A 14,823-nucleotide genomic window follows, 5' to 3' on the forward strand; every position below is an offset into this window, starting at 1 on the left:
TATCATCACATCGGTTTGACTCAGGAACTGGACCTTTAGGTGTGAACCAGCTCTTACACAGTTGAGGAGGATAAAAACAAATGAGTGCTCCTGTTGCTCCGTCTCTGCTGGATGTGTAAAAGTGTTCGCTAACAAGTCAATATTATGTTTAGGCTTGTTACTTAAAGAGGTTAAAGAGAAATCCATTCATCCACCCCGACCTCCTCCTTTTTTATTGCTACTGAACACTGTACACATACTGTATAAATGTCACTTGAACAAAAGTAACAATTCCATTCAGGCAGCACAAACCTGTGCTTGTTATTGCTGCCTGCAGGCCGTGTCCCATGTAAGAGAGAGCACTAAAGCTGAAGTCTTTACTGATGTAACAGCCTTTAGCAAAGGTCCTACCTGTTGATGCTGAAGCCTGAACTATTATCTCTGTTTCATAATAACTCTACATCCTGCTGTTGTCACCTTTGATGTTTGTAGTCGCTCACTTGCACTAATGCATGTCCCATTTTGGCTGTCTTCAGGGGTTATACAGTCCACTGAATTATTTTTTGTGTTGTGTGCCGGGGTGCATGTTTGACTGAGTGGGTACTTGCCAGAGCAGATGCACAATGCACGTGGTCGAATGGCGATCGCTGTTTCTCTCACTTTCTAATCTTGTATGAAAAGTTTTACATCACATGTCTGTTACAAGTGTGAAAATAATTTTTAATATATTTTATTGGGCCAACTGAGGCTCAAGTATGGATGTAAATGTTTTTTTTTAAATATTTTAATCATTCTGAAGTAGAATTAATTTTCTCAGGCAGCTTCAGAAAGACATTGTTTTTGATAGGAAGCATGAAGTTGAACAAATTAAATCTAACCTTTGGAAGAATCATCCTCAATAGGCTGTTTGAAGGCCGTGATGTCACTGAATGTGCAGAGAAACAGGACCACTTTCTCTTGTTCATTTCGAATGGGAGCAATCTTCACAAAAAACCAAACTGGCGTCCCTGAAAGTATATAAAGACAAAGTTTAGCTGCATCATCTATTACGTTTTAGATAAAATGACAATGGGTGCACATATAGCAGAAATCTTGATTCCAGAGTGTAAACTGAAATGTTTTGGACTTTCAAAACTTTCCATTTTTTCCTCTAACACCTGCAAGCAGAGGGAGGTTACACCTGTGAGTGGAAACAAAAACACAGCACCACATTTTTCCAGGGAAGGTTGCTCTCTTCTGGCTCTCAACCAATTAGCACATTTCTACAGAGGTAGAAATGTTCTGGGCTGCCTTTGAACTCGGCTGTATGTTACACAGGCTCTGAATACATTTGCATGACAAGAGTGGAGGAACTTCTCATCTTCCTCTTTCCTCACACATGGCGCTGAAACTTACTGTTCTTCTTGTACATCAGTATTTCAAATGAGTTCATCTCATAATTCTCGAACGTTAGTCGCACTTTTTCCGTCGTGTCCTTGTCCGTGAGCTCCCCATACATGAAGCTGGAAAACACAAAGGGAAAAAACAATTTGAATATTTAATAGACAGCGGTATATTAGACAAGCATGCTCATTCTGGCACTAAAGACTGCTGAGGAAGGCTTGAATATGTGAACATTTTAATGAGTTAGTTGCCAAGTATTCTGTGGTAACATTGTGGTATTTTGCTCTTGTCTCAGTAGTCTTGATGGCCCCTTTTTTTAATCAGCTTTTCCTCTTAAATTTAACTGTATATTTTCTGAAAAAACAAAAATAAAACATCGTATAGGTGGTTTGTTGTCAAGTTCAGAGTGTCCTTTTCCACTTTTTTTGTTGTCAAATCATGCAACACTACTCTGGTTGCCTTTAGTTCAGATAGAACATCTGCTTGTGTTAAACAGTAGTTTTCTTCTAGTTGTTTTATTTTCCTTTCTGTTTCATTTTTTTCAGCTATCTGCTCTTTTTTCTTTCTGCTTGAGTATGAAATAACCACGCCTCTCATAAAAACTTTATATGTATCTCACACAATTCTTGGGTCAACCTCATCTTTGTCATCAAACTTCAAAAATGTCTGTTTGCTCTTCCAAGAATTGAATGAAGTTGTTATCCAAAAATAATTGTGTCGATCTTCATGAACAGGTCTAAGAGGCTGCATTAACATAGCAGCAGAGGCAGGGTCTGATAGAGCAATACGCCTTATACCTGAATGATCTATTAAATGGGTTAAGTATCTTGATTAATACTACTACTACTACTAATAACTAATTGATATTTGATGCTGATGAGTGGGGCTGAGGATGAAATGTGTAGCTTTTTGACGTGGGATTTAAATGTCCCCAAACATCAAGAGGATCAAATTCCATATGCCATTTATCTAGAGTTACACCTTAATTGTGTAGAGCAGACACTCATTGCTACACTACAGAATTAGGGTGCATTACATATAGAGTTCAGGTAGATTATAACTCATTGAAATGTATCCTAAAAGCATAAAAAGATAAATGCAGCCTCGTGCCTAATTGGCCAAATGCAAAGTTCCTCTCCAAAACAAATTAAACCTGAAGATGGGTCAAGCAACCGTGAGCACATTTAACCATGCTGCAGAGACATTCATCTCACTTTGCTTGTTACTGCCACCCTCAGTGGCAGCCTGTTCCAGCATGATCTAAATATAACTCTGAGTTTGTTATGAAATACAAAAGGAAGGCTAAATTTAATGAGACTACACACTGACGCTGCAGAGACTTTTCAGACCAGTGCTTGATGTAATATCACTGATGACTGTCCTCTCTCTTCTCTCTCTGAGCCGGGAGGAATGTGACTTTCTTCAAAGAAAATAATTCCTCAAGTGACTTTCCCGTCATGCATGAAAAATTCCCACAGGTTTGTCGCTGTACGTTTACTGGATCCAGTAAAGAAGAAAAAAACGTATACATAATTTAAGAGACAACAAGAACACAGTAAAAGCAGTTGAGATGGAAATAGCATCTTTGATCCACACATCTGCAGCAGAAGAGGCTCAGATATTAGACTTCACCACTCGGGGGAAATGAGTATACATTTTATGTTTGAGTCATCCTCAGAAACATCAAACATCCACATGCTCTGAGTGGTTTATGGCCTGGTAATCAGACTCGTGAAGATTTTTTTGAGAGAAAATAAAAGCTGAAAGGCCAAAAGATTAGAGGTGTAGAAGGTTATCTGAAGAATAATGAAAGTGGGTGGTAACACCTATTAAGAGTACTCATCAGGAATCAACTAACCCACTGTTTATCAAATTATAGGCTCTAAAATCTAAAGCAGGCCTATTCAACTAGCAGCTGGATACAGCCTTTTGGATTTTTTATGGCCTGCAAAAGACAAGCTGGCATGTGTGTGAAAACTAAGGTACATGTATCTGTGCTACTTTGAGACATCTAAACCATAGACTGTATGATCTGAACCAATACAGTACTGGTTACATAAAGCACCTATGTGCTGTGATTGACTGCTACAGGATTAGATTTCATCTTGTTGTTTACATTTATGGATATGAGCTTTTTACATGTTGGTCTCCTTGTTTTTTTTAGATATACCTTTTTGCAAGTCTCTAACAAGGGATGCACATGTCGAGTTTATTTCATGTCATATCTATTAACACTGTAAGTACTGTACTGTAAGACTTATTTGTAGCCATTAATAGACAAAGTTTTCTGTGTGGCCTGTGAAGCCCCAGTGATTTTCCTATTTAGTCCACTTTACTGAAGTTGAATAGCCCTGATGTAGAGGCTTGATAGATTTTAAAATCAAAACATCAGAAATAAACCTTTATCTAAAAGTAAGTAAAAGTTATAAAAAACAAAACAAAACAAAGAAAGTCAATATGATGTGAGATGTGATACCCTAATAAGACACCGAGCACCTAATGGTACACTAATAAAACGTAACAAGCTCTACAACCTGTGCAGTAAATGAACAGTTATACCCCAATTATATCATATATATATAATATCATAAACATATTATACTAAATTATACTCTAATTAGAAACCAGACACAATTTTACAAGATCATAGTCTTACTAGAAATAAAATAAAATGTCATATCAGATCCAAAATGGGAAAGTTAGATGCTATACTACCAGATTCTGCTGACACTGGACACTGCATTTAAAGTTACCAATGACAGCATAATTAGACAATCAGACATGTTTTCTAGATTATGTACTGTGTTCCTATAGAAACTTAATGTTGATCTTTTGCTGGTCACTAATTCATTTTCACAATACATTTTCCTTGAATATTCCTTGAATAAACTAGACATTTTCACAATATGTCTAGTTTATTCAAGGAATATTATTGTTTTCTGATTTGTAATCACTGTCATTGAATTTGTTCAATACTGTCTTTAGAGTTTCAGTTACATCCAGGAAAAAGTACAAAGGTTTGTTTGCGTGCTGCACAATATTTATACATTTATACAGATCTTGAATACAGTCATAAGATTCCAGGTCTGTTTTCCTTTACTCCATCAAGCAAACTAAAAATAAACCTAAAACAAATCGTCACACACTCTGTTCAATATTTGTATTGGCAAGCGTTCTGAAGCTTATGCTTCAGGACCCAAGGGTCTAAATCAGTTATAGCCGCAGTGCTGGCTGTGACAAACGCCATCTCCCACAACAGACGAAATCGCCCACAGTTCTCAAATCTGGCAGCACCAACTGTTTCCATGTGATCCTATTAATGTAGTGGTTCCTGGCATGCTTATTACAGGCACAATAAACACAATAAGTCCAGAAATTGTTCACTCAAATGGGAACGCTACTCATTTTAAGAGTTCCGTTTATTACTTTATGTGAACAGTTTTGGAGAGAGCATCTCAGGACACTTCACTGTTGTAGTCAGTGATGTGGAAGCAATTCCAGTTGTTACAACCTGATTACATCACAGGTGTGTGTCTTACTTATCTGGTTTCTATCTTTGCAAGGTAAAAAAAACTACTTAATTTAAATTATGGGAATATCAATTCTAATTGTGAGTGGTATTCTCATGCACTTCAACATAGCGCAATAGGGCGAAGAAGCCCTGCTGAAGATAGAGCAGTCGATCTAAAGTCTCCTCACAGTTAGGTGTAATATAAAGAGAGGCCCCTGAGAACAACAAAACTGAGCTCTTCACTCTGTTATTACTGAGCCTGTGGAGGAACCGCACCTACATCCACACTTTCACTACACAGAACTAAAATTAGGTTTAAAATGAAGATCTATAAATCAAAAGCTGAGTGGGTCCTCAAAGCTCAGCCTCGTTGTCATGCTAGCAGAAGGGCTCCACAGATGGTAAAGTCGATCATATGGTTGGTTCACCGCTTTGGTCCAGATCAGGGGTTTTCAAAGTTTGAGAGTGTGGGTCTCCCCTCAGACAAAGCTTGGAAAAAGGATCACTCCTTAGTTTCAGTTGATTCCTGGATTTCTATTGGATCATGATTATCTTTTTTGATCCAGACTGAAGTGAAATGAAACAATTATTAGATGAATTGAGTTTGATATCACCATTCACGGTCCCCAGAGGATGAATCCTGAACACTGCCAATCCCCTGACTTGCGTCACAATGAGGCTGACATCTGTGTTTTTTGGTGAATGTCTCAACAACTATTGGACTGCACATTTTATCTAGAGCTCCCATCAGAACATCAGTTTGTCTTTGGTTTATGACTAAATACCTGCAAAACCTAATGACATTTCTGTCAGCCTCAGCTGTACTGTACTGAGATGATAAATATGGTTAACTATATACCTTTTAGACATCAGCATGTTAGCGCTAACATTGTGAGCATGCTTGAGCATGTATTGTTGTTAGTTTGGACAGATTGGACTGATTCATTGTCTGCATTACTGCAGCTTTTACCCCTAACCAGAAGCAAATCTCACTATTTGATTCACAAATGATGTTCTTTTTGCTGTTCTAGTAATATATTTACTCTTCCTCTAATCCTGCTAATAGATAAGGAATTATGCAGAAGAATCAAGTCTGAAAACATTGCATATGTGCACTGGTGGCAATGGTGGCATGCATTGGTTAGGGTTTGGCCAATGGATGATGCAGCTCTGTGGACCGATGTTAGCGTGTTTTAGTCCCTTTGTTTCAAGTTAAGGACATGTGGTGTGAATGTATGTGGGATGTGTGCCCAGCTGGGATGTGAGTGAGTTAATCTGCCTCCCGAGTGAGAGAGTTGGAGGTTTCCGTTAAAAGTGACAGTGAGAATCTGCTGCCCCGCCCCCAGTCTCTCTACCAATTACCTCAAAATAAGGGTGGTGGGAGGTGCAAAGACAAATGAACACAAATAGAAACATGCAATTAGTACTGGCTTCTACCTTGGCACAACCACAGAATAAAACTGTATTTTTAAGATAAAACATTACAAACCCTTCATCATTTCCTGACTTATAAGCAACGCAACGGTCCATGTCTACATGATGCAAGGATTGAAGTGAGAGCTCCACACAGATTTTTAACTGCAGGCACTTTTGACATGAAAACAACAATTGTAAAAGAAATAACCCCTTTCTTTTTGTAGTTTAACTGCTACAACAGCATGATTATTTCAGCCTTGCCAGCCAAGCTCATCCAGATTAACAAGATAGCTGTAGCTTCTCTCTTCAAACATCACTGGCTAATCTTGTTGATCTAATACGGCAAAATATCAGTCAAAGCAATTCAGAATATTTCCCCCTGCCAAGATAATACCCAATTATATAGAGTTAGGCTACATCTTCAAAACTGGTTCGGAAACTGGTGGAGGAAAAGCTATGTGAATATATTTATGAGACAAGAATTTGAAGACTGTAATCCCAGCGCATTTTATACTAACACACACAGATCCTCTTGCATACCTGCAGGTGCTGCTTTTCTGCATCACCTCTGCTCTGTGGTACCCCGACAACTTGCAGAAGCCATCGTTGCTGTAAACGATGGGCCAGTCCACTATCTGTGCATTTCCCAGCACAAAGTTGGTATCTGTTTGAAAATAAACAGGACAAGAAGGGGGCAAATAACTTGAGGGACTGCGGTATTTCATTAAAACAATAATAATAATAATACAAACACTTAAACTATAGTTTGGGTTGGGAAAAGGTAGAGGTCTATTACATCTTTATCAAAGTCAAGGACTTGGTAGAACCACAACTGAAAAAAGAAGTTAGTTATTCAAAGAATTACAGGTCGCAACTATAAAGAAAATGTTACTGCAAAAAATGTTTGAAATTTACTTTTTATGTGTCACACCTTGAACACTTTAATTGAAAAGCAAGTAAAGCATTGAGAGAAATATAAAAATGTCTCAATATCAATGTTTGTGGGTAAGAAATGTGCACACACTAATACTATACAGATTGTTAACACAGATTTACAGGGAGAAAAGACAACATTTAAGATTAGAGTGTTTCAGTAGTTTTAGTGGGCCGGATCTGGCCAGGTCATTTTTAATTTTAGGTAGTAATCAGTGATTTATTCAGTGACACTATGATAGCAATGAAACCTGAATATGATTTTATTTGCCTTCATGCTGTACGTGTTTATTTAAAAAAGTTTTTTCAGACAAATTTTTGTTTAAAAATGTGTTCTTAATGCTTCCCCTATCATTAAAAAGACTGAGTAACTCTGCCTTTAAGAGCTACTTTAAAGACACTTTAAAAGATTTTCATTAGTGTCCATGATGGTCTATGGCCCATTACACACTCCACACGGGGTGTGTACACACACAGCCAAACACAAAATCTTTGCTCATGTCATCCAAATATCTGCTCCCTTGACTTTTTCTTATTAGCAGATGCTCATTAGCTGTATTTTTTACAAGAACATTTCATGTTGTCTATTTTTGTGTTATAAGTATGTAACAGGTCAAGTTAGCTGCTTCAGAGGTGTTTGGGGGTAAAACAGTGAGTGCTTGAGTTTCTCATTAAAAAGTCCAATTTATACAGAAATGGTAACTTATTCTTTATTGGCAAGTCTACAGATATTAATATCTGTTATTGATTTTTAGATTTCATGGAAAACACAGTATATTAATTATCATATATATGCACACATACAAATATTTTACATATTTAAAAGTTAGAAAGGCCTCCAAGCAAGACATATTCACGGTCCAACTATTAATGAACCTAAATAATCATTGAGTTGGCCTATTTTGCCTCCATCCACAGGAGTTTTACAATTATCATTCACATACTGTTGCTCAGTGTCATAAACTGGAGATGATCCTCGTGTCATAATATAATCAATTAAAAGAGAACAACTGTGTTTTTCATTTTAACAGGTGGCTTTTTGAACTAAGAATATTTAATAAAACATGTCAATGATCCTGCTCTGTATTTACCATGGAAAAATATTGACACTGTCCAGTGAAAACCACTTATCTCCAAAATGTCAATTTTCAAGAGTCAAGAAATACAGCTATGTTTTCACCTTTGTGTCAGTGGATTTTTCAGATGATCTGATGGCTTTGTAAATGGTTTGTTTGGCTTAGCAAATAGGAGATTTGTCTCAGCTCATACAGGAGCACTCCCTCCTTCAGTTTTATCAAAAAAATTCAGAATCATAAAATTGGAGGTAAGTGGTTTTCACAGGACAGAAATGCTGAATTTTGCCTCAGCTAAAAGCTAATGACTAAATCCAGAACGTTTCTTTCAAATACCTGACTGAGAACATACATTATGATTATTAGTAGTATCATATACAAAAATATCATAGTATCATATTCCAGAATACCATAATTGCACTTAAAAAGCTTAACTTTATAATATACTTAATGCAAGACTTCAAGACAAATTAGACATGATTAAAGATTTGGACATCTGCATTTGTCATTTTTTAATTTTTAAGATTTTTTATATAAAATCAAAGTCAATGTGCAAAACAAACAATGTGCATAAAACTTTGTTCTTCTTTTTTTTTTTTTGAAAGTAATGTTTTGTTTTATAGCTGGTGACAATAAAGATATTTCAAACCATGGATTGTTTTTCTGGATTATTTTTACATATCCTAAACAATCTTCATAATTTAAGCAACAAAAAAAGAGCAGATGTAATGGGTTTAAATGGGACAGGAAAAGTGATGATAAAACCTGAAAAATAAAAATTTGTATGGCTAATCCCAAAGCAAACCACCCTGCTACTGTACGCTCACAGACTACAACAAAGTGATGACACAGGGGTGAAAGAGCAGAAAGAGAAGGAATTTAAAAAAAAAAAAAAAAACACCTGGCACAAAACAAATACAGAAAAGCTATTTTCATACCACACATGAACACACAGACACACAAAAAACATTTCTTTGATCACATCAAAGTAAAACTAAAGGTTTGAGAACAGACAGAATAGGAAGAATGAGACGTTCCATGCCAACGTGTTATTTTACAATGATCACATGGAGCATAAAGTCCAAATCTAAATGACTGTTATTAGTCCTGGATTTGTTAATTCATTGTTTTATTGCAGTAACTTCCACAAACATTTTCAAAATCTTAAGATGTCTAATTAGTTTTTAAGTGCTTTGTAAATTAACAGCATTTGGTATAGAACATTTAGTGGTACATTACAAAGAGATAGATACTGTAAGGAAAACATAAGCAGCACACCAAACTAAACTTTATAGTACCTGTCTGTCTATGTGACAGTGTCCAGACTGAAATATTTGAAAAGAAAAGAAGGTTAACAGATTACAGTGACAAACATCTGTTGAATGTCAGACAAAAAAGAAAAAAAAAAGTGTTGTGTCAAGCAAAACAGAGACACAGATGGTCACAGTGCTGCTGTGAATTCAGAAGATCTCATTGTGTGGCTCTAAGCTGAATGGAGGCTTCAGTCTAAAAACAGTTTTTTCACAGGAATTTGTGTAGCAACTATTGTCTTATTTATCAGGACCTCAGACTGAAGGTTAACCTTCATACAGTAGACCAAAACAGCATATCTATACAGTAATGTATGGAGGGAAACTCCATCTGCAGTCTTTTACAGATTTTTTTTAAATGAAGATCACGACTCAGCCGTTAACAAAAAGCAGTGACGTAGGCTGCAGCGCTGATGACCTCCCCTCCCTCAACCTAGGGAGGGTTTATATGTAGCAACATCATCTAGCAGAAACCTTCATTAATTCCAACACATAAAGAACAGAAGAGGCTGACTGCCAGTGACTCCCAAAACGACATATATGACCTCCGGAGAGCACAATTGACAGGCGTACCGACCCTTAAGGATGTGACGTAAGACATGTCACATTAAATAAGTGGTTAAAGATGTAAAACGGCAGCAGTTTGGTTGGTTTTAGGCATACTAAACTACGTTAAGTATTTTATAACTTTTAATAACTCAGTCTCCTGGGTGAAAGTCTTGTGTTTCCTCCCAACACGGGTTTTCTCACTCTTTATACTTCTTCAGTCATCATTTCTATGGCACATTAGTGGCTGTTGCACAACATTAAATGTAAATGTGGGTCACAATGAGCTGCTTGGACAAGCAACCTATATGCCTGTTTTTCTGTTGAGAACTGGTTGGTCAGGTCACAGTTGGAAATGCTTTTAGGGGTCTTGAGGAAAACAGCATTTGGACGCTAAAACTTCCAAGCAAAATTGGGATACATAAGGAAAATTACTGGGAAGCTACAGAGTGATATAAAAACCTAAAAATAAATAAATAAATAATGGACCTGCCCTTTTAAACTGCATTAATACATTTTCTACCACTATGGTGCAGATGAACTCAGAAACAAGCTGAGAAATGCACAGCTGGACAATCTGTGTTCACATCTTGTTTCTGCTGCTCTCGGGTGGCCAAAAAATCTGGTATTGCAGATTTAAACATTTGACGGTAGCAGTTGTTTCACAAGCAAGATTAAAGGGAAAATTCTGCACTTTTCATGTTGGTGTAGTCCATTGAAGCAAGAAATTCCTCAGTGGGTACCCAAGCTTTTGAAAACCAGCCCATGTTGCTGTGTCCCACCCCATCCTAACCCATAGCTATTACTTGGTTAGTCAGAACAAATCATTGGGTGTAGACCAGAAAGCCTGTAGTTCTTCCTTAACACCAACTACATCACTGTGACATCAATGGATGTCAATACTTGCTGAGGAATTTATTGCTTCATTTGACTACATTTACCATCAACACTGACGGGACAACCACATAGAAAGTGGTGAATTTTCATGAATTTGCCATAATAATCATTTCCTTAATAAAAGATCAATACTTGGTGTCCATGTATTCATACAATATGGCCGCACAACATATCGCAATATTATGCTGTATCGATTATTTTATTATTTACTGAAACTCAAATGGAGCAGAGTTCTCATTATTGCTGCTTGTACTTGTGCATTTCCTGCTTTGACAAGTGAAAAATAAATGAAAGTTACAAAAAAGGAATATGTCATTGTTTGTGAACGCCCACCCACCACTGTGTCTCTCTCAAGTCAATCCACTGTTTCTCATCCGGCAGATTATAGTCTTGGCTCTTTTGTCTCAAGCTTCGGAGAGATTTACTGCTCGCTAATCCACGGATTGCCCAAGGTCATAAGAAAATATATGCATGTGCTTTTGTTTTTAAAGGGTGGATTTTCCCTTTTTTTCTAATAATATATACCTTAGGGAACCAGATTGTCACACTAATCTAAAGAAAGCCTTGTTCTGGAGAGATGCATTCACTCTTCCAGAACAAGTTGTTCCCTTCTGTCATAACACATTTTAATGTAGATAAATGCAACAGGGGCAGACTGACAGTGAGGCCCAAGGAGTGCATACACAGACACACACATTGGTTTGGCGTACTTTCAGGGCACTGCACTGACCATGATTGATACGAAAAACCCTAACTTTAACCAAACCCCATTAAAAAAAAAAAAAAAGAAGTAATCATAGCTCAAGCCAATTTGCTGGTGTGTATCCAATATTGTCTCCAAATGTGTCTTGTGACAGACACACACACACAAAGCTGTTGGTTCTGTTTCACACTTAGCTGTCCAGTGTCATAACTCTCCAGCCTGTCATGTCACTTTCTATTGGATCTAATAATACAGAAACACCAAAGGATTACTGACAACCATGTCCAAAAATACTGTAAGACCTCCATCAGTGCTTGGTAAGTTTCAGCTTTCGAATGCAGTTAACTGTCTTCATATTTGGACAGTATATTGTACACTAATGGGCCAAAATGAATCCCACTTGGAACCTAACAAGTTATAGCCTTTTTTGGGGGGTAAATTAAGAAGATAATATCAATAACACCAATATCTTGGAGAGGAAACTCATCACTGCCATTAATCTTACCTTCTGTGATATTTAATATAGAGCTGCAATGATTAATCAATAATCAAATTAATCCCCAACGATTTTGATAATCACGTTATTGGCTTGAGTAATTTTTTTTTAAAGAAAAGTAAAATTCAGATTCCTGTATCTTAATTGTGAGTATTTTGTGGTTTCTTCACTCCTTTATGACAGTAAACTGAATATCTTTGGGTTGTGGGCAAAAAAACACATTTTGAGGGCATCATCTTGGCTTTTAGGAAAAGACTGATCAACACAATTTTTCAGCATTTTCTCACATTTTATACACCAAAAACCAAATTTATTAATCAAGAAAATAACTGACTGATTAATAGAGAATGAAAATAATTATTTGCAGCCCTAATTTAAAAATCTTTAGATTACTGGGAACTGATGATGTGTGTCAAGAGTTTTAAAACTTTTTTAAACAATGTTGGATGAAAGTTATGACTGATTACAACCATCTTAATCCAGTTTTTCATATAATTCTGTCTGATGATTATTTGTTCATGCCTGTGCTACAAAGTCAACACAGGAAAACAAGATGTTGCAGTGTTTTTAGAGGCTCAGTGTTATTTCAGTGGCATTATTATCCACACATTAGATGCAAAAATAAAAGAGAGAGAGAGAAAAAAAAAGAAAAGAAATGCATGCAGGTGTTAATTAGGCACTGCTCGAGGTTACTCTGTTGGTGAATATTTAAAGGCCAAGACACTGGCATCAAAAGCCCAATAGTGTAACTCCAAACCAATCTGTAGCTTAAAGGAAAATCCTCCTCAATAATATCAAAGGTATTAGTCTATCATACTGATCTCTGACACAATTCTTTACCTTCACATTATTTTCTTCACTTGCGCCTTCATAAGACAGAAATCCCAAGAATTCAGACATTTCTAGTTAAAATAATCGTTTAATTAAGTCTTCCAGTAACCTAATCAGTAGTTAATTTAACCTGGTGTCTCCACACATTCCTGCAGGGACTCCTGACATGAAAACAAAAGCTCTGTCAGAAAATGATTACACTAATTGAATTAATGGGATGTATATGGATCCATATATAACTCTCCAATAATTCTAGTTGTTTGCTACGCATCTCAATGAAAAAGGAACTTTAAAGGTTCTATCACAAATTAGCCTCCTTCATTTTTTCATTTCGTTAATTAGTTTTCTAGCTTGATTTGATGGGTTCTCTGACAATTTATGAGTCTGTTTTTAAAGACAGGCTAGATTTAGTTGAATTTTTTTAATATTTCTTTTAAATGCACCGTATTTATCCTCATTCTTACCGTTCGACCGTCTGACAATATTCTCCAAAAAAGTATTCTGAGGGGCCACAAGTCCCCTCCGGCCCCCCGCCATTCTGCCTCCTCACTCAGTCGTCTGCAGGTGAATCTTCACTCCTCGGTCCGCCGCTCGTCTTCATGGTCTCTCCGGCTCTGAGACGGGGTGTGTGCGGACGTGTCGGGGAGGAGAGGAGCCGTTTGTCTGCTCTGCTCATTAGCTGCCTCCCCGGCCCGATGCGGTGCGGTGCGGTGCGGTGGCGCCTCTTAACTGAGACACGCACCTTATCATCCAGGAGGAGAGGAGACGAAAACACCGCACAGCCAGGAGGGGCCGCGGCTCTGCTCCTCCACATCCATCACGAACAGGACCTGGAGCGCCACCTGCTGGACAAAATGCCCACAAACTCCACAGACTCCAGTGAAATACTTTACCTGGCTGAGTAATTTCATTTTAAGCATCTTTTTTCCTTCTACTCCATTCAAAGAGCCATTTTAACATGAAATAGTGTAAAAACAGGTGTGAATGATGCTAAGCTTCAGTTTTTGAGCATGTTGGCTACAGTAAATGTGATGGGACTTAATTAGTATCATTTGAATCACCTGTGTTTAGCCTCCTGTGTGAAAAGGAGTATTGGGAATTTCACGCAAGTGCATTTATTTTTCGAGTTAACAAGAGTTTACATAAAATATGATTAAAGATTAAACTAGTGGTTTACCAAAATAAAGAAAAAAAACCCCAATAATGTTTGTGGATTATCTTGACTAATAAGGTGTTGATTTCTGAAGAGACACTGTTGTTGAGTTTTTCAAATTAATTACAACCCGAGTGCCATTTAGTCCCATTATGTTGGAGAAAAGACAAGACATCTTTACAACTAATATCTCCAAAACCGGGCAACTCACAACAAAACAATCTAGATGGGTAAACGGCACTGCAGGCCAGATTAAAATATGTATTTGTGATTTTGGAGTGAAGTGTTTGAGCTTTTAAGGAGTCAATAAATATTTCACAGGAAAAGAAATCACCAGGAAATACTCAGGCTTTTTTCTTACTCCCTTCATCACATCACAACCCCTCAGACAACATCCTCTCCTTTATTTTAAAGTTCTTCTGTTATGTATTGTGTTAAAACATGCATTTTTTTCAAAAATATATAAAATTTAATAGTGATTAAAGCAGATTTCAGTTAGAAGTGTGTAACCAAACTGAGAGACAATGTAGGGAAAGCTTCCTGCGGCTCACCCAGGACAGATCTGGTTAGTTAGCTTTTCATGGATTAATCG

At 37.1% G+C, this 14,823-nt stretch overlaps 1 protein-coding gene across 1 annotated transcript in view; it reads right to left on the minus strand.

The window, feature by feature from the left end:
- kcnh1a (potassium voltage-gated channel, subfamily H (eag-related), member 1a) overlaps positions 1 to 13,897 on the minus strand; it is a 47,841-nt gene extending 33,944 nt beyond the window's left edge. Inside the window, exons 1-4 of the mRNA XM_084735974.1 lie at positions 13,543 to 13,897; positions 6,830 to 6,953; positions 1,375 to 1,481; positions 858 to 986 (exon numbers count right to left, since the gene is read on the minus strand). Of these exons, the coding sequence (XP_084592100.1) occupies positions 858 to 986; positions 1,375 to 1,481; positions 6,830 to 6,953; positions 13,543 to 13,615 (433 nt within the window). The 5' untranslated portion in view covers positions 13,616 to 13,897. The remainder of the gene's footprint in view (positions 1 to 857; positions 987 to 1,374; positions 1,482 to 6,829; positions 6,954 to 13,542) is intronic.
- Between the last annotated feature and the right edge of the window lie 926 nt (positions 13,898 to 14,823).

This window comes from Lutjanus erythropterus, chromosome 14 (genome assembly GCF_056507025.1).
Source record: "Lutjanus erythropterus isolate fLutEry1 chromosome 14, fLutEry1.hap2, whole genome shotgun sequence".
In the NCBI taxonomy this organism is placed as follows: Eukaryota; Metazoa; Chordata; class Actinopteri; order Lutjaniformes; family Lutjanidae; genus Lutjanus; species Lutjanus erythropterus.